This window comes from Heterodontus francisci, chromosome 3, assembly GCF_036365525.1.
Source record: "Heterodontus francisci isolate sHetFra1 chromosome 3, sHetFra1.hap1, whole genome shotgun sequence".
Classification (NCBI taxonomy): domain Eukaryota; kingdom Metazoa; phylum Chordata; class Chondrichthyes; order Heterodontiformes; family Heterodontidae; genus Heterodontus; species Heterodontus francisci.
The window spans coordinates 110,469,294-110,488,590 of record NC_090373.1 but is presented as its reverse complement, the minus strand read 5'-3'; the positions used below and the strand labels follow the sequence as shown (position 1 = coordinate 110,488,590).

At 41.6% G+C, this 19,297-nt stretch overlaps 1 protein-coding gene across 3 annotated transcripts in view; it reads right to left on the bottom strand.

The window, feature by feature from the left end:
• Positions 1–18,358, bottom strand: part of mcm9 (minichromosome maintenance 9 homologous recombination repair factor) — a 40,420-nt gene extending 22,062 nt beyond the window's left edge. The window contains exons 1-6 of one of the 3 annotated variants that reach the window (XM_068025455.1): positions 18,296–18,358; positions 14,548–14,862; positions 13,338–13,654; positions 10,103–10,184; positions 5,423–5,623; positions 698–823 (exon numbers count right to left, since the gene is read on the bottom strand). In XM_068025455.1, the coding sequence (XP_067881556.1) occupies positions 698–823; positions 5,423–5,623; positions 10,103–10,184; positions 13,338–13,654; positions 14,548–14,857 (1,036 nt within the window). In that variant the 5' untranslated portion in view covers positions 14,858–14,862; positions 18,296–18,358. Of the gene's footprint in view, positions 1–697; positions 824–5,422; positions 5,624–10,102; positions 10,185–12,965; positions 13,295–13,337; positions 13,655–14,547; positions 14,863–18,295 lie in introns of those variants that run through there. The other 2 variants (XM_068025456.1, XM_068025457.1) reach the window with 2 other exon arrangements.
• Between the last annotated feature and the right edge of the window lie 939 nt (positions 18,359–19,297).

Sequence of the window (19,297 nt, the reverse complement as noted above, 5' to 3'; positions counted from 1 at the left end):
GTCCCTATTCTAACTCACACCAAATGCCATTCACCCTTCACCCCTGTACTCGCTGACTTACATTGGCTCTTGGTTAAACAACATCTCGATTTTAAAATTCTCATCTTTGCTTTCAAATCCCTCCATGGCCTGGCTCCTCCCTATCTCTGCAATCTCCTCCAGCCCTACAACCCTCAGAGATATCTCTGCTCCTCTAATTCTTGTCTCTTGAATATTCCAATTTTAATCGCTCCACCATTGGTGGCTGTGCCTGCAGCTGTCTAGGCCCTCAGATCTGGAATTCCCTCCCTAAACCTCTCTGCCTCGCTTTCCTCCTTTAAGACACGCCTTAAAACCTACCTCTTTGACCAAGTTTTCAGTCATCTGCCCTAATATCTCATGTGGTTCAGTGTCATATTTTGTTTTATAATGTCTCTGTGAAGCACCTGGTGACATTTTTTTATGTTAAAAGTACCATATAAATATAAGCTGACGTTGTTGTTGCAGGCTGAATGACATTCCTCAACAAGAACTATTTCTGATCTTGTGACTTGTACTTCAAGTGCTGCATTGAACTTGGCAGATTAAATAGAATATACATCGATAGAAATAGTTTTTAAAAAAGTATGTTCCAGTCTAGATGTGTGTGATAAATGATTAGACTAACTAACAGGATTTTAATTCATTAAGATTTCATGTCTATTGCTGCAGTACTGACCTCTAACCTTTGTGCCTGCTCCATCAGTTCTTTGCACTCCGCCTGCTAACACCACAGCAACAGCTAGTTTGACCACGTACATTCCAAATACCTGTGGACAAAGGCTGGCCAGAATTTCATTTCTCCCTTGAAAATAAAAATATAAAGAGCTTCTATGATGAAAGGAAGCAGCACATGCCATTAGTTACCACCAAATAGAACATATGCAACTCTATATATACACAAATCCTACTGTAAATATCTCGATCAGTGCCAGCACTATAAACCACTAACACCCAGTTCTACTCCTTACATGCAGGTTGGACCTTGGCTGCATGCAATTGCTTTGTCCATTCCAACTTAGTCCATCTAATTTGTTCATTTAGACTTAGTCCGGCTATTAATGTACTTTATCATTTTAAAAACTTAAACTTAATTTTAAAATTTAAAATTTTAACACTGCTTGTTGCACTGATGCGTTAATGGAGGTGGGGGAAATGTGAACATATTTGGTTCAGTTTTAAAGACACAAGATACTTTCTAATCAAAATTGCACCATATTCAATTTGATTCGTTGATTTAGCAGGCCATGCACAAAGACACCTAAGCTAACTCTGTGTCTAGGATAGAAATGAGCAAGGACAGGAAATACTGATGTGCTAAAGAGTACCCTTCACACACACAGCTACAGATCATAAGCCCTGGCATAAAGTGAGGAATTCATACATATAGCCAGATGTAGTCAGCCTATTCTAATTTCAAAGAACTTCTCCTCAAAACTAAACCAACTCTTTGAAATGTTTTCCTTCAGTTTCCCCACTTATCTCCTGCAGGCACAGACTCTTGCTGGGTTATGGTAACACAGGCAGCAGCAGCTCTCTGGTAGCTCACTCAAATACAGTTTTCTCATACATCAACATAGAGAGAGGATAGAAGGATTTAGGAATAGGCCACTCAGCCCCTCAAATCTGTTTCGCCATTCAATTAGTTTCATGGCTGATTTTAACGCATTTAATCTATTTTGATCCATATCTTGATACCCTGACCAAATACAAATAATTTTAAACTGAAGGTAAGAAAAGGCAAGTTCATAAAACCTGTTGTCACAATTTAAGCCTTTTGGTCCTGGTATCATTCAAGTGAGTCTATGCCCCCATCAAGGCCAATATATCATTCCTGAGGAGCGTGCCCAAAACTCAATGTAATGCTATGGACTGTGTACAACTGAAGCACCACTTCATCAATTTCGTATTCCAGTCCCCCTTGAGATAAAGACCAAGATTCCATTAGCCTTTCTGATTACTTTTTTTGTCTGTGCACAAGCTGTTAAATGATTTGTGTACAGGGACAAAATTCCTAGTCCCTCATCATTAAGAAAATATTCTGATTTGTATTTTTCAAATCCAGAGTGGATGATCTCAGTCTGCCAGTTCTGCTAACCCACTTAGTCTACCTATGTCCTTATCCCATGTAACTAACTTCTTGCATCCACATAACTTACATTTCCTCCTGACTTGGTGTCATCTGCAAACTTGGATTTAACACTCTATATTCCTTCATCCAAGTGATTAATATACATGGTTAAAATCGGAGGTACCAATACAAATGCTGAGGAATACTATATAACACATACCATCAATCAGAGAACGAACCCTTTATCCCTAATCTACCTCAAAGCCTGTCCACCATCTACAACTCACAAGTCAGGAGTGTGATGGAATACTCTCCACTTGCCTGGATGGGTGCAGCTCCAACAACACTCAAGAAGCTCGACACCATCCAGAACAAAGCAGCCCGCTTGATTGGCACACCATCCACAAACATTCACTCCCTTCACCACCGACACACAGTGGCAGTAGTGTGTACCATCTACAAGATGCACTGCAGCAATACACCAAGGCTCCTTAGACAGCACCTTCCAAACCCGCGACCTCTACCACCTCGAAGGACAAGAGCAGCAGATGCATGGGAACACCACCACCTGCAAGTTCCACTCAAGTCACACACCATCCTGACTTGGAACTATATTGCCGCTCTTCACTGTCACTGGGTCAAAATCCTGGAACCCCCTCCCTAACAGCACTGTGGGTGTACCTACCTCAAATGGACTGCAGCGGTTCAAGAAGGCAGCTCACCACCACCTTCTCAAGGGCAATTAGGGATGGGCAATAAATGCTGGCATAGCCAGTGACGCCCACATCCCATGAATGAAAAAAAGTTACCAACCCATGTCATAAGGTTACCTCCAATTCCATTTTTGCCAATACACTTTCATGCAGAGACTTAACAAATGCCTTCTGAAAGACTGTATAGATAGCATACTAAGATAGCCCCTATTCACTATGCTTGTACTGTCTCTAAATACACAACTAGATTAGTCAGACATTTTGTATCTTTCATAAATCCATGCTGACTCTCTTTGATCAACTGGTACTTGTCCAAGTGCTCAATCACTCTGGGGAAATCTTAACCCCGCCCTCCCCCCCCCCCCCCCCCCTCACCAATGACTGGCGAGGGAGGCAGGGAACAGGAGTGGGCTTAAATCGGCACACACGCAAAACTGTCAATCTAGCCATTGAATTCAACAGGACCTCCACATTCCTGAGTGTCGCCCCCTCCCCTCCTCCCCTCCCCCTGCCCCCACAAACACATGCCCCCGCTCCCTCCCCGTAAGTGTCAGGCCCTCTGTCTCTGATGCCAGATTCCAGTAACTTCCCCACAATTGATGTTAAACTGAATGTCTGTAGTTGTCTGGTTTCTTCCTCCCTCCGTTCTTAAATTATTGTCATATTTGCAAATTTTTCCAATCCAAAAGCACAATTCCTGAATCTGGAGGTCTTTGGGAAATTATGACTAAGGCATCTACAATTACCTCACATAATTAATTTGATACCCTGGGATAGAACACATCAGGTCTTGCAGACTTAGCTGCCTTAAGTTCCATAATTTTCTCCATTACCTTTCTTTTAAAACTTATATTAAATCCACAAAGTTCTTCTCATTGACTTTTTTTTTTAGCTTCCCTTGTAATGATTCTATTTTGTCCTTTTTCTCCATAGTGAAAACTGATCTGAAACACTCATTTAACAAGCCTGCAATTTTCTAATTATCCATTAAAGTCTCACTTTCATCCATCTGTAATGGGTCCACATTCTCCTTTACCACTCGCTTTCTATATATACTTATAAAAATTTTTGCTTTTGGCAAGTACAAACGTTTAAAATCCATATTCCCTTTTTGCACCTCATTACTTTCTTTATATCCCTTTGATGCTTTTCATAGCTCTCACACTGGGGGTTGAATATTACCAGCTCCTTGACGCCATGGGTCATGGCGGGGGGGCCCGTAAAATTCAGCGGGGAGAGGCCCGCCTCGACCCCCGGCATCAAGAAGGGCCCGCCGCATATTACTGGCAGCGGGGGGACCTTAATGCAGCCCCCACCACCAGCCCCCCACTCCCCACCCGCTGGTAGCGGGGCCTTCATCTAAATATTCAAATTAACATAAATTAGACTTAAATGAACCTACTGGCTGGCAGTGGCCGTCCCATGCCGATTTTATGGTCGCCAATTGCAACTCGCCTGCCTTCGGAACTCCGTAAGGAGTTCTGTGGCGAAAACCTGGTGGGGAGGGGGGGAGGGATAAAATTTTCAGGGCGGGAGGGGTGGGGGAGTGGGCAAAACAATTTTTATTGGCTGTGGGGATGGTGGGAAGGGGCTGAGAGTCAAAGGGAACAAATTTTGGGGGGAAAGTCCGGGATGCCAAAAAAGGTTTATTATGAGGGGGGGGGGTGGAGTGGGGAGAATGAGAGCAGTTTGTATATAAATTACCCACTGCGGGTGGGAGGGGGATTTAGAGCGGAAGTAAAATTTTGTTATTTCCCGGACACCGGGACCTTTAAATATTGAAATGCTACTGAAGGGCTTGAAGTCCTTTAAAAAATAGCGGCGGCACCGGACGCCATTGCCAGGGACACAGTGTCATCGGGGGCAGCTGCTCCACCCCCTCTATTTAAATGAGCCCGTGTGCAATATTGCGTGGGCTCGGCGGTGGCACTTCCGTGTCGGAAGGCCGCCAAGTTCAAAGCGCACTGATAAAATCCAGCCCTGGAATTCTACTTTTCTTTGCATTCAACCTGTGTGCATATTGCTCCACCATGCTGTCCTGAATTTCAGTACTTTTACGTTCTAGTTTTAGAAGCTTTGGTAACAAATTAATAAATACATGTCCTTTCATTGTGGTATATTTACTGTTCACCTCTTAGCACTTACCTTTTAGTGGAATTTTTGCAAAAGGGCTCATGATTACCCTCTATCACATTTGAACAGCGACCTTTTGGTAGCACTGGTGACCTTTATGCATTGGTTTCAATACATTCGCTACAAGTGAGTGTCAACTACTGAAATGCTTTAGCCAGCCCAGCACAGCACAGCAATGATTTATTGAGGCAATTACTGCGCTTAATGCAGTGACATTCTTTTAAGACTTCTGGCAAAAAAAAAAATCTTTTTTCTTAAAATCAACTGCTTTAGCTGTTCCAGTCTATTACCTTTAATAGACGTTCTTCCATGTTAATAGCCTACATTTCTCTGACAAAACTAAATCAACCATCGCACAGCTTTGCATAATTTAGTTAAGATTTTGTCTACAGTCCACATAATGGAATTATACCACCGCACAGCGGAAGACTTGAAGAAGCTATTTACTTGGCTTAAACAATTCTATACACAATATATTCAACTGCACCTGCTAGAGGGTCATCTTTGTAGTTCTCCCAGAAGTCTTCAAATTCTTTCTGGACATCCTCATCAATAATAACTCCAGTCGGCTGCTCGTTGTTCACCTCCAGGTTATTGGCTTTCACGACAAGTTCTAGGTCACAACGGAAGTCTTGACTGAGAGGTTTCCACCTCTGCATAACCACACCGTAAACAGTAATATCATCACCTAGGTTAAAAAAAGCCACATTCGTTATTTGTAAGCATTTGGCTGCTGGTCATTTTCTGGGACAGAAATGTAAACAAACTATTTAAAAATCTGTGGTTAATAATCCCTGAAGTGAAAGGAGGTCATTTGGCCCATCGTGTCTGATAGCATTTTCCTAGAGCAATCCAAAATCAATCCCATTGACCTACTCTCACCCCACAGACCTGAAATAAATAGTAAACACAGATTAAAATTTACAATGGACAAATAAGTGGAACTTAATGTTCAGCATAGGAGTTTATATATCAGCAATATTTTTGCTTGAAATTATATTTACATAACATTCAGCAAAAATATTTACATACTGATTAACTATGTACACATTTTTTATTCCAACATTCACTGTCTTACAGCTGCTCATATTAAAATGATTCTTCCAGTGCATAACCCATCTTTTCAACTGATTCAAATCACTACGAATGCTTTCAATGTGTTACACTTGTAAATTAGTGTAATCTAACTTGGTGTCCTCAGCAGATTATACATTACAAATACACTCCTGCTATATTATTTATGAATAGGATGAACAGAAGAGACATAATAGAATCCTTTGGAGTTCAAAAGTCATTACCCCTCTCTGAAAGAGCTTTTCATAAATATGCTTTCATTTTCTGGTTGCTTTTTAGCCCAGCTGGCCAATTTGTCATTAATTTCAAAAGGCATGAAAATCTTAAAAGTCTCACACACATATCCTTCTGAAATGATTTCAAAGACTTCAATATCAACTGCACAACCTTCATCCACTGATTTAATTAACTCTTTGAAGTTGCTTCTACATGCATGTGATTATTCCTATGGTCTCCACTTGTTTGGATGAACATTGATATTATTGTAATAATCTGTAGATCATCCGTCCAGCCCTGATAACCAGCCTAATTTACTATTTCATGTCTTATTCTATGTTGAATAACTAGCAAATGGAAAGTACTAAACAGAAGTTAGAGCCTACAATAAAGTCAACCAGCACAGCACATATACGGGAGTTATCTTTTATAGAAATGCCACTTGCACATTTTTTTTTCTCCTTTTCTGTTTTAGATCTTCTGAAGCTACACAAATATGGCTCAGGGTGATTCAACTTCCAATTTGTAATTGTTTTCTATGGAAAAATGCCTTGCCTCTGTCAATTCTCCTGATAGCACAAACAGGATAGGGAATTCACTGTGGTGAAATGCATGCATTAAACCACATTCCCTATGGTACAGTAGAAAAATATATATTTAGCCTGCAATAAACATAAAAACCTTTTATATTATTTCAACATTTATGTGGTGTTGTTCTATAAAAGCAATAAATAATTGTCTTCTCTGCAATTTCATGCAATGAAGTAAGCAACTAATGAAGAAATACAAGTGGAATCTTTAAACGTTGGGGCTATTGGGGCTAAAATAAAACAGAGTGCAGGATTGAAGTGTTGCCACAATCCAGTGGCAAACAAAAGTTCCTGGTCTTAGTTATGTTGTTCTAGTGTTTCCTCACAGAGGCAAAAATATTGAAAATTGAGTCACTGCAGACCAATTCCTAGGATACCTTGTGGTTGATTTCATTCTTCCCCTACTTCAAATCCCCAAAAAACCCTGGTATCTCTCCCAAACCTGTAGACGTGGTTGCACCTGTGTGGTTGCAGGCCGTGGGCTGAATTTTACGCCACCCAAAGAGCGGGATGGTGGTGGTGGGGTGGCGTAAAATGGAGTGGGAGGCTCCCGGAGCCCTTCCCGACCTGCTTCCGCCTCCGCCGCCACTTTGCAATGCGGAGGCGGCGAAAAACAGCCCCCCCACCTCACCCCAGGCCAATCAAGGTCCTTAAGTGGCCACTAACGGCCTTCGCCAGCTTCCACGCGGATTTTATGCGTGGCAAGCAGGCATCCTAGATCCAAGAGAAGCTGCCTGACAAAAGCAGGCATCTCTTGAATGTCCCAGAGGGGCTCTCATGATCGGGCCGCCCGTTACCCCAACATGCCTCTCTTCCCCCCAACCAACCACACTTGCCTCGCCAGGGCCCCACCAATTACCCCCGGCGAGGCAACCAAAACTTACCTTTGCTCCAGGCTCCCCGACATCTTCCCTTCACGCTGGGCTGTAATCCTTGCAGTGGTCACTGCTCCCGGTGGTGCTGCTAGGACTAAGAGCTGCTGGCTCGCTGAATAGCCGGCAGCTCCATTAGGCGGGACTTCCTACCTCAAGCGGGTAGAAGTCCTGCCTCACACCAATTTAAGCCCGGAATCCACAAAATACGGGTCAGATCCCCAGGCGAAGTAAAGTGGGTTGACCACCGACTTTTCAGTTGGCAGCTGGCTCCCGTCCGCCTGGGGCAAAATCCCGGCCAGAATTGCGGAAAGGGAAAAAACTATTTTAAATGAGAAATATATTTAATGGCGTAAAACCTTAAAAACCAACAAACCTTTTGATTTACTGATTGACTGTATTTTTACAGATTCATTGGTTTTTAACCAATGGTCAGATATTACCACAAAACTGATCAATTTTTTAAGAAGGAATTATGCGTACGTACTTAGTTTGCTTAAATAAAATGATTGGGATACAGATTGAGTTTTGTTTTAAATCCACATTTCTGGGCTTTATATTATTGATAGTTCTGTAATCTATAAATGAATTTGAACTCATGTGTGAAACAGCTGGAGATTGGAAATACAGAAGTATAGAGTCAACTTTACTAGTGATGAAATCCAAAAACATAGGGAGTGATTTTCAACTTCCAGCCGCTCGTTTATTGCCTGCAATTGAAAATCAGAGCTGGGGCGCTGGAGGTGATGGGGACCTCAGCTGATGTGACACTGATCCTAACTTTTGATGCGATCGAGCCTGTAAACGGGCAAGCAATCCAAATGTCTGAAACCGGCGAGACGTTGCTAAGATATGGTAGCTGGGGTCCTACGTCAGTTATAGAAGTGCAACTGCAAGTTTTCAGGTTCAAGTGCTCTGCCCTTTTACAGCAAACGTTGAGCAGCCCAATTAGCAGACTTAAACGGATCACTGGTGGTCCCTTGGTAAACATCCAGGAAAATTTTCTTCATTTTGGTGGACCCCGGAGGAGTACTCCTGCTAGAACCATAGAACGATCGAAAAATTACAGCACAGAAGGAGGCCATTCAGCCCATCATGTCTGCGCCGGCTGAGAAAACTAGCCGCCCAATCTAATCCCATCTTTCAGCACCTGGTCCATAGCCTTTCTCTCAGACCCCCATCCCATCCCACCCCCCCCCCCCCCCCCCCCACAAAAAAGCTCTTCCCACTGCTGGCCCATTCAAAGATCTCAAGAACCCTCACCACACCGAGGCCAAATTGAACCAGCTCAGCATGGGAGCCAGCCACTTTCCTGCCTCCCGAAAAGCAGTAAGCCCACCGGTGGTACGTTAAAGGGCTCAGGCACAATTAGACAGGCCACTCTGCCAACTTTTCCCCCATTTTGGGTACTACTTGAGAATTGTCCGCACTTCCTTTGGTATCCATAGCAATGCTATATGCAATGCCTTCAATAGCATTGTAAGTCTTACAGATTTTGTGCACCTATAGTTTGCTGTTTCTGTGTTTCCAAAATTCTCACTAAAACTAAAAATAACCCAGGAATACTACACTTTGTCGCAGGGATTTTGTCAAATTAAAATAATCTAAACATCCAAATTAATGTTGGGTTAAGAATTTATGTATCTGTTGTAGACATAATTTATGTGATGTATGATAAGGTGTCTGCATTCTTGTCTCGGAGTCAGAAGGTTGTGTATTCAAACCTCACTGCTGGAATTCAACATGTAAACTCAGCTGACTTTCCAGTGTAGTACTGAGGAAGTGCCACTTTGTCTAAGATGCAATCCTTTGGATAACTGATTATGCGACCTGTCCTTTCAGGTGATACATCCCAGAACACTATTTAAAGATGATCAGGAAGTTCTCCCTATGTATTTGCCAGCAGTCTTCCCTCGACCAGCCTCAGAAATATTAAATGCATTCTTCAAAATGTGATAATATAAACCACCTATTATTCGAATTCACAATAAGATAAATCCTTAATTTTAATACTGAACAATGCTCGACAAAGTTCTTATTGCACCAAGTAGAAATACATTCTTTTGAAATACAGCAGGCCCAGTTTGTAATGGTGATTTTGAGAATGATATAAAAACAATAATTTTCAGAAAGTAAAAGGAATTGTTTGTAAAATTAGAATGGCCCTATATTAGCGAAAATTACAGATGCAAGCTATCTGACTATTATAGTTTGGGATGAAATCATAGACCATCCCACCCCTTATAGAAATGGTTTGAGGGTTGAACGGTTTGACAAGATCAAATTTACAAACATTGTCAGGATGTAACTATGGAGACTGGTCTTTTGCTGTAAAGGGGCTGTTATGATTTCACTAGTTAGCTTTCATATGTTGGCTCCTGACTGTTTGCATGCAACCTATTCAATGACACTTACCAGATTTGCAAGTGTCCACAAGGTCATCTTCTAATACAACCAACAAAGATCGAGGTATGCTTCCCACAGACAGCCTCTGAACCTAATATTGAACCAGGAAAGGTACGTAAGGAATAATGCAAATAGCTATTCTGTACACAAGTCTAATCTCGCTGACCTGTTCACTTCACATACCCATTAATACTCCTTTGCTTCAAATAACTAATTTTCTTTATAAAGATCTTATGACTCTGTTTCAGCAGTTTGCGGCAAAGAATTCCACATTCGAACCACACTCTGAAAATATTTCTAAGCACTCTTTTAAGTTATTTTGCAATTATCTTCAACTTGTGCCTTTTTGTTATGATCTCGTTGCCCAGAAGAAACAGTCTATGATTATTTACCTCAATGTAACAGTTCATAACTTTGAAGACTCCACCGGATCACTCCTTAACCCTCTCAGTTTTAGTGTAAACAGTCCAACCATAATTGTAGCCCTTTGTTCTGGTTTAGTCCAAGGAAATTTATACTGCAGTTTTCCAGCATTTTTATATCTTTCCTATAAGGTAGGTAGCTGCAGCCTAATTAAGGTATTACACAAATTTGATATTACCTCATAAGCCTCGAAACAGAAAATTAATATATTGCAATACAATGAAACACTGGAATGTTTAGATGAATCCACCTTCCTTTGTTCTGCTTCAATAGTGGAACAGAAGAATGGCATAAATGGGCCTTCAACTACCAAGCTGAAGTTAGTGCAAAACAGGACTTGGAACACAATAATGGCCCAGATTTTGCAGTAGCTATAATGGTGAGGCTGCCAGCACTCACTTATTATGAAGTAAATCTGACAACAAATTCCAGCATCTGCACGTGCACAGTTAAACTTGTAGATCAGGAAGTTGCTGTCTGAGTTGCCCTGCTGCTCCTGAGAATTTACACCATACCAGTATCTCGCCAAGAGACGCGGCATTCACATACATGGAATTCCAGGTGTGAATTTGCAGTACACACCAGAAAATGTTCAGGCATGTCCACTCAAGGGTAACTGAACTTTTAACAGCATTATAAGTTTTAATTACTTGAAACAACTTCTCTGGCACTGAAAATTAACAAGTGTTGAGTCTCATTCTTTCACATTTTAACTATTGTTGGAAATTTAAAAAAAATGTACATTTAAATTTTTTTTTGCTTTTTATGTCTCTCATCTCTCTCTCTCTCCCTCCCTCGCTTAATCCCACCTTTCTTTCACTTTATTTCATTTCCTGTACAGTATCTGACATTGCATCAAATATTCTAACATACACTTCCTGGTTTAGACTCTGTAACTCAGTAAGGATTCTTCAATCTGATTGGTTAAGGAGACACGCCATTGCTTGCCCTGTTCACACAGGTCCCAGATGCCCTGCACTGTTGCCTTGGTCAATGTTGTTAGCACTTGATATGAAGTAAAGCCATCTATTCAGCAAAATTTCAAAAAATAAGTGAAACAGTTATTGTAATTTCTTTAGCTTTTCCTCCATGCTTCCATCTTTTTCGGTCACAAACTTTCCTCGGAAGACAGCACAGGCTAGAGACCCAAGAGCCCAATTCAACTCTGCCAGCAGGTGAGGCTTTCTGCTGGCTGCACATAATCGGAAATTTGCAGGGGCTCTGCCTACAAGTTTCCATCCATTAAAACACAAATGCAAACCTGTGTGCAGTATACCTGCAGTGTCCCAATGTATGTGTGTGTGTATGCATGCGTGTGTGTGCATGCATGTATGTGCGCATGGGGCCAGCAGGTAAGACTTTCAGCCAGCAGGGTATATTTATACATTCATAAAAATTAGCCCTCTGTTATCAAGCCTTCGCCAGTGTCACTTTATAAGCAGCTGCTAGATAGTATACGAAAACACTTCAGGACTGGCTCTTGCACAATTGAAGTTAGAATCCAAAAATTGTATTGAATATATACCATGAGCAAAAAAAAAACTAAGATTCGGTTATAAAAGTGTCTGATTAATAGAAAATTTCCAACATTACATCCCAAAAGGGTTCCAGTTGGGGGAAAAAAACTACAGTATTCAGTTGCAGTGGGAAGGATATGAACTTGAAACCTGCTGGCACTTTCAAATGTTCTTCATGTAGGACAGGTCAAGAGGATTAGTATTTAGAGAAAAGCAAACTGCGCTTGAGTCAGGGTGCAATTACACTACAACATTGGGACTGCTGTAATGTGGCATTGCTGGGCTGACAAAGCAGCTACTGGTCTGAGACTGGGATTTGGAGCATCAAATTATGGGATTGCTCATTCTAAACTACCAACAATGTTCAACAATCAGTTTTGAACGCCAGAAACGATGAATGAAATCAAAGTACAATCTAAGACCATAGTGTGTCTTCTATTGCTCAGTCAGCTTTGGTTTTCACTTCTCAGCAGCGAACCATATCAATTTGCAAAATTATTCCAAACCAGCATGGGTTTCACGGTTCAGCTCCACACCATTGTTACCCCTACTTGCAATACTTTTTTCATTTAACTTTCTCTAACGTACCCGCTGACATTTTCTCAATAAATTTGTAATTGTTCACTGCCATCATGTAGTCACATAGCAGGACTGGGACTATCTGTCTGCAGCTGTCTTCCATACTGTTAAATATGAACCAACAGAAGGTGAGTGCTGTGGAATATGGGATGGGATGACCCTTCCCAAAGTCCTTAAAATGAAATGCTAGTGTTCCATTAAAAGCTTCATTGAGGAATAGTAAGGAAATGATATAAAGAATTTGAATTCAAACCCTCTGACTCAACTGCAACAGTTACAAGTATTTGGTTTCATATTCAGATTTAAAATACACTGTGAATCACACTTAAGCTATTATATTGCATTTTACTGACCCAAATATTTGTTAGCTGAATTTTTTCCATTGATGGAAACATCGAGAATCAGACGACACTGATATAAGGAGATTGGCAAAAGAACCAATGACGACATGAGGAAAAGTATTTTGACGCAGCGAGTTGTTAGGATCTGGAATGCACTGTTGAGCGTGTGCTGGAGGCAGATACAATCATGGCTTTCAAAAGGGAATTGGAAAAGCACCTGAAGGGAAATAATTTGCAGGGCTACAGGGAGAGAGTTGAATTAGCTGAGTTGCTTTTGCATGAAGCCAGCAATGGGCACAACAAGTCAATTGGCTTCCTTCTGTGCTCTAACCATTCTATGATGACGTTGACAGCAATCAATCAAAGGAGTAGCTTTTATGTTACCTGTTCCTGAATTTTGATTTCTTGGTAATCTTTACAACTTGCAGGAGAAGACGAGGACCCAGACAGGCATGTAAATTTCACTGAGTTGCACCCTTCTGGATTAGGGCAGGATGTAGGACGGCAGATGGTGTAATGCTGCTCAAAGTCTGCAGTCACGGTGAAAATGTGCCGGCATTTGTTACACATGTAGTCATGTTCAAATTCCAGCACCTTCACCATTCCAGTACGTATAACTGTCCCAATGACTGAAAGGAAATGGCTTACATCTCTAGTTTTTGGAATACGATCCCTTGTCAATTCAGGACAAAGTGGCAATCCTGACAAGTAAAGAAACAATAAGATTCGTGCATTAATTAAAATATGAAACTATAAATTCATCAACATTGACAACCGTCTGTCATTTTCTGTAAAGAAAAGGATTGCACTTATATAGCACCTTTCTTGACCTCAGGACATCCCAAACCACTTTACAGCCAGTGAAGTACTTTTTAAGGAGTGCAGTTTAAGAAGTGTTGTAATATAGGTAAATGCACTAGTCAATTTGGTCCTACGAACACCACTGAGATAAATGACCAGATAATCATTTTTTTTCAAGTAATATTGTTTGAGGAATAAATATTGTCCAGGACAGCAGATCAAATCTCCTGCTGTTCTTTGAATAGTGTCACAACATCTTTTACGTCTATTTGAGAGAGCAGGCAGGGCCTCCATTTGCATATGCAAAGGGGCTTAATGCTGTTTCCAGCTCAGGCCCTGGTCACCTGTGCAGAAGCCTGTACCAATATGGTGGGCAGTGTACTTCTGGGTTGGTATTTATATGATCACGCCACCCAGCATAGTGGACACCTAGATGTATGTTTAAGACCTGAATGTGGCATAATAAATTTCTAAGCTTAAAGCTCTGCTCAAAGCCACTCGCCACAACTGGGAGCAATTTTGAGCCAGTACAAAAGAAACAAAGAGAAATAAAACTAACTACGGCACTCAGATACCTGCCTTCCCCTCCATCCTGCCACAGAATAGTCATGTAAGACAGACCCTCCAGTTGAAGCATAATTGGCAGACCCCCAGATTCCTTCCACTGCCACTCCCCCCATTAGCATAAGAAATGGAATATGAAAATTCAAGTAATAAGTCAACAAGTAAATGATCACACTGTAGTAAAAGTTGCAGTTTGCTAAAGATTTTATGGCGTTGTAATTAACCTGACCTGAAATTCTCACGTGAAGGTTTTGTTTCATAACCAAATCATGTGGCTCTGGATAGGACTGCAGAATTGTCATGGTGGCTCTGTGCAGTGCATTGTCAAATACTGGAAACAGTTCATTCGGAAATGCATTTAAGTATTCGCCAATCTCCATACTGATCTCAAACAGTGTCAGCGCATTCACAGTGACTGGATAGTGAGCACCATTATCTGGCTCTTGCAGAATATGGATGATATCATTTTTGTGGAGTTCTACAACATAAGATTCAAATACTTGTCCAATTAAGGCAACTTGTTCTGGATTCAGATGCATTCTTCCTGTTTGGAAAACAAAAAGATAAAGGAAATTATAAGAATGAAATGTTGTTTACCTAACTATGGGCAACAAACTCACCTCCTGACTCCCCAAAGCCTGCCCACCATCTACAAGGTACAAGTCAGGAGTGTGATGGAATACTCTCCACTTGCCTGGATGGGTGCAGCTCCAACAACACACAAGAAGCTCGACACCATCAAGCAGCCCGCTTGATTGGTACCCCATCCACCATCAACGCTCCTTCCAAACCCACAACCTCTACCACCTAGAAGGACAAGGGCAGCAGATGCATGGGAACACCACCACCTGCAAGTTCCCCTCCAGGTCACACACTATCATGACTCGGAACTATATCGTCATTCCTTCCCTGTCGCTGGGTCAAAATCCTGGAAATCCCTTCCTAATAGCACTGTAGGTATACCTACCCCATATGGACTGCAGTGGCTCAAGAAGGCAGCTCACCACCACCTTCTCAAGGGCAATTAGGGATGGGCAATAAATGCTGACCTGGCCAGTGACGCCAACATCCCATGAGTTAATTTTTTTTTAATGTTGATCCAGCACTGGTAAATCAGTGCTTTTGGGATCCAATAATGTATAAAAGTGGCATTTGCCTTTAAACCAAAGGGGATTAAGAAACTGTATAATGGAAGCAATATGTAGCCCAATATATATATTCAGTCTCAGACTATCAATTTACTTTCAACCCACTTTATAATATTCATATGGAACTTAATCATGCAGTGTCATGAATAAATTTAGTAATTACCATTAAAATATAGTAGAGAAATTCTTCACAAGCAGCAGATGGGCTGAAGTAGACTATTATACATTTGGATTGTTCACAGCCCCACCAAGATACTGCAGCTAGAAAAATTAAGGTGCGATCATTCAAATAGACTCCATGTTGATTTCAAAGCAACCATAATTGCTTTTTTTTCCCCCTAGAACCGTGAATATTTTGTCTAATGGTAGCAGAAGTACTCTGTTTAAAAAGGCAGTTATACTGCACACTCTGCCTATTGAATCACATATCTAGAATCAATTTAGTGTCAGTTCATTATTTACTACCTGCTGTGAGACTGGGTAAAGCACTTCTGCCTGCTACTGGCCACAATATAGGTCCAACCAGTCCAAAACCAATTTTCAAACTTTCAATGAGTCAACAAGGCATCAGGTTCTTTTCTACTCTTAAAGGTCTAACTGGCTGGTAAGCAGAGCTGTGCATATGTGGGAAGTGGTGCAAGTACAGCAATGTAACTCAGTGACTTCCCTCCCTCAATAAAGCAGGTGCGGGAGCCTGAAATTCAACAGGAGCATTAAAAAAAAGAGCAAAATCAAAAGGTCGTTCATAAATGCCACTTTCACAAGAGTAATCATGAAATGGTGTAATCATGCAGCACTCTCATTACCAATACCCACTGGAAATTGGAGTTCATAAACCCACAGTGCCAAGTTCTGCAAGTAAATTTACTACATCTGGCCATCTGTGGACTGGCACCAGAGAAAAATGATCATGAAAGCTACCAGACTGTCATAAAAACCCAACTGGGTTCACTAATGTCCTAAAGGAGGCATGACACCCCTAGTATGGTCTATATATGACATCAATCAAGGCAATACAGTATTGATTCTTACTGTCCTCTTAAGTGGCCAAGCAAGCCATTCAGTTGTAAAATCAACTGCTAGAAAAATGTCCATGATAGTCTTCTCAGGGCAACTAGGGACAGGCAACATAGGAGGTCTTGAAATATAGGTCTCATTCCACAAACAAATCTCTGTACTCTTCCTGTCGACCACCCTTTATAAATTTATATGTCCACATTTATAACAGAAAAACCCTGCAAACTGGTCACACTGTAATTACACTTCCCGCCAGTGGAGGCACTGTAACATCACTGGCAGAAGGGTACAATTACAGTCTGACAAGTTTTCAGTGGCATTATAAATGTGGAAATAGGAACATATATATAGTAGAAATATAAAAATAAGGACAGAATAAAAGGACTAAAATGGGAATGAAATTGGATCTACACTCCCTGGTTCAATTATCCCCTTACTTTAACCCCACTTCACCTGAAGACGACATTTGGTCTTACCCCCTACAAACAATGCCAGAGAAAATGGATTAGGAACAAAAAAAAAATCCACCGTTCTACCCAGCCATTGATCACAGTTTGTGTAAACAGTATCTCTGCAACCTCCTCCTGCCTTGTATTTTCCCCACACCTTCATTCCTCCAACTAGGGCCTCTTCTCCATTCACCCCTATGAGTGGCACACCATTCCTGTCTCTGGAAGTGCTTCTGAAACCCCTCTGCCTCTCCAAATCATGCTCCACTTTAAAGACCTTCTCAGAAACCATGTTTTGGTTCATATTTTGATCACGTCTCTAAACTCTAGCTCCACAGTTCAGTACAAGTTTCTTTATTCACTTTGTTTTCTATTTTCCTCCACAAAGCAGCATGGGATATCTTTTCTGAAGGTGCTATCTAAATGCAAACTGTTGCTTTGCCTCATAGTTTCCTAAACTGTTAAGTTCCATTTATGTACTGCAATATTCACACTTCTACGTGCAAGTTCTACTTTATTTCAATAAAAGCAAAATACTGCAATGCTGGAAATCTGAACTAAAACCAAAAAAAGTGCTGGAAATACTCAGCAGGTCTGGCAGCATCTGTGGAGAGAGAAGCAAAGTTAACGTTTCAGGTCAGCGCGTTAACTTTGTTTCTCTCTCCAAAGATGCTGCCAGACCCGTTGAGTATTTCCAGCACTTCTTTGGTTTTATTTCTACTTACTTCAGTTGCTTTTGTCATTGGACTCAAATCATTTTACCCGTGTCCAGTAATGTGGCATTATTCCTAGTTTACTATTTGAAATAAACCAATTACCCCGTCCCTCCAAGGACGCGTGAAAATAATGAATGTGGGTCGCAGCCTTTTCCCAAAGTGCAGACACAGTCTATGCTGAAATAAAAACAAGAAATGCTGGAACCACTCAACAGGTCTGGCAGCATCTGTGAAAAGACAAGCAGAGTTAACGTTTCGGGTCAGTGACCCTTCATCGGAACAGTCTGTGCTGAGGTCGCCACCAACTGCTGGTTCCTGAAATGACACAAAGCAAAGAACCTTCAATCGACAGCCACCGCCCGCTGGAACAGGGGAAGAACCCTCGCCCCGTGACATCACAATATCGAACCCAAGCCTCCTGGAACTCGGTGACGTCACAACATCAAACCCAGGGCTCGGGGTGACATCACAATATCGAACCCAGAGCTCTTGGAACCTGGTAACATTACAATGTCGAACCCAGGGCTTGAGGAACCCGGTGACGTCACAATGTCGAACCCGGGGCTCGGGGAACCCGGTGACAATTATCAACAGTAACCATGTTATTAATACGGTATTAATTGAACAGCAGGTTCCACAGACATTACCTGGAGCGGTCACCCAGCAACAGCGACTAAATCCCCTCCTCCCATTCACATCTCCCGCCAGCCACGCCACCACCAAGAGTGACAGGGGCCGGGGTAGGAGTGTACAATGGCACCTCTTACTTCTTCACCACCTGTTTAATAATTCCGATTTAGGTGAAAAATTAATGAAGTTTCATTCATGTGTCATCTCCCATGGTGGATACTCTGTACTAATATTACATTGGAAGGAATGAAACTGGCAATGGCTTCCCCCTGCTGTCACAGTGGTAGGTTCCCATCTGTCGCACTTCAGCGCGCGCTGAATAAGACGTTGGTTTAATTTTTTTTAAAAAAACGATAACCTCTGATTATTTTGTTGCAAAAATGTGCATTTTGTACTTTAAAGTGTATTTCCGTAATACAACGTGTTTCTTTGCATACAAATCGAGAGTTGGTTCGATAAAGTAAGAAGGTATATTTTTCTATAGTGCGTTTAACCTCAGAACGTTTCAAAGGGTATGCCAGTACTTATGAAGTATAGTCACGCTTTTAATGTAGGAAATGCAGCAGCCAATTTGCAACTAGCAACCACCCACAAGCAACAATGTAACCAGATAATTATTTCAGTGATATAAAAACAGAAAATGCTTGGAACACTCAGCAGGTCTGGCAGCATCTATAGAGAGAGAAAAAAAAAGAGGAGACAGACAGACAGACAGACAGACAGAGTTAATGTTTCAGGTCTGTGACCTTTCATCAAAGACCTTAAAGGCCTGCTACCCAATCTGAACCTGATGGGACTGGATGACATGTGGCGGGTTCGGGTCGCTCTTCCGGTTCTAGCATTCAGGTTTGTGCCGGGTCGGGATCGGACACACAAAGTAAGTATTGTATTTTGCTCTGCAGTTGTGTTAAAAGTTGAAAAGCCTACCTGAGCTGGGAGTCCGGGACATCAAGGAGGGAAACTCTGAGTCTGTGCAGTGAGTGAGTCAACGTCTCTATGACGTCATTACACTCATGCTG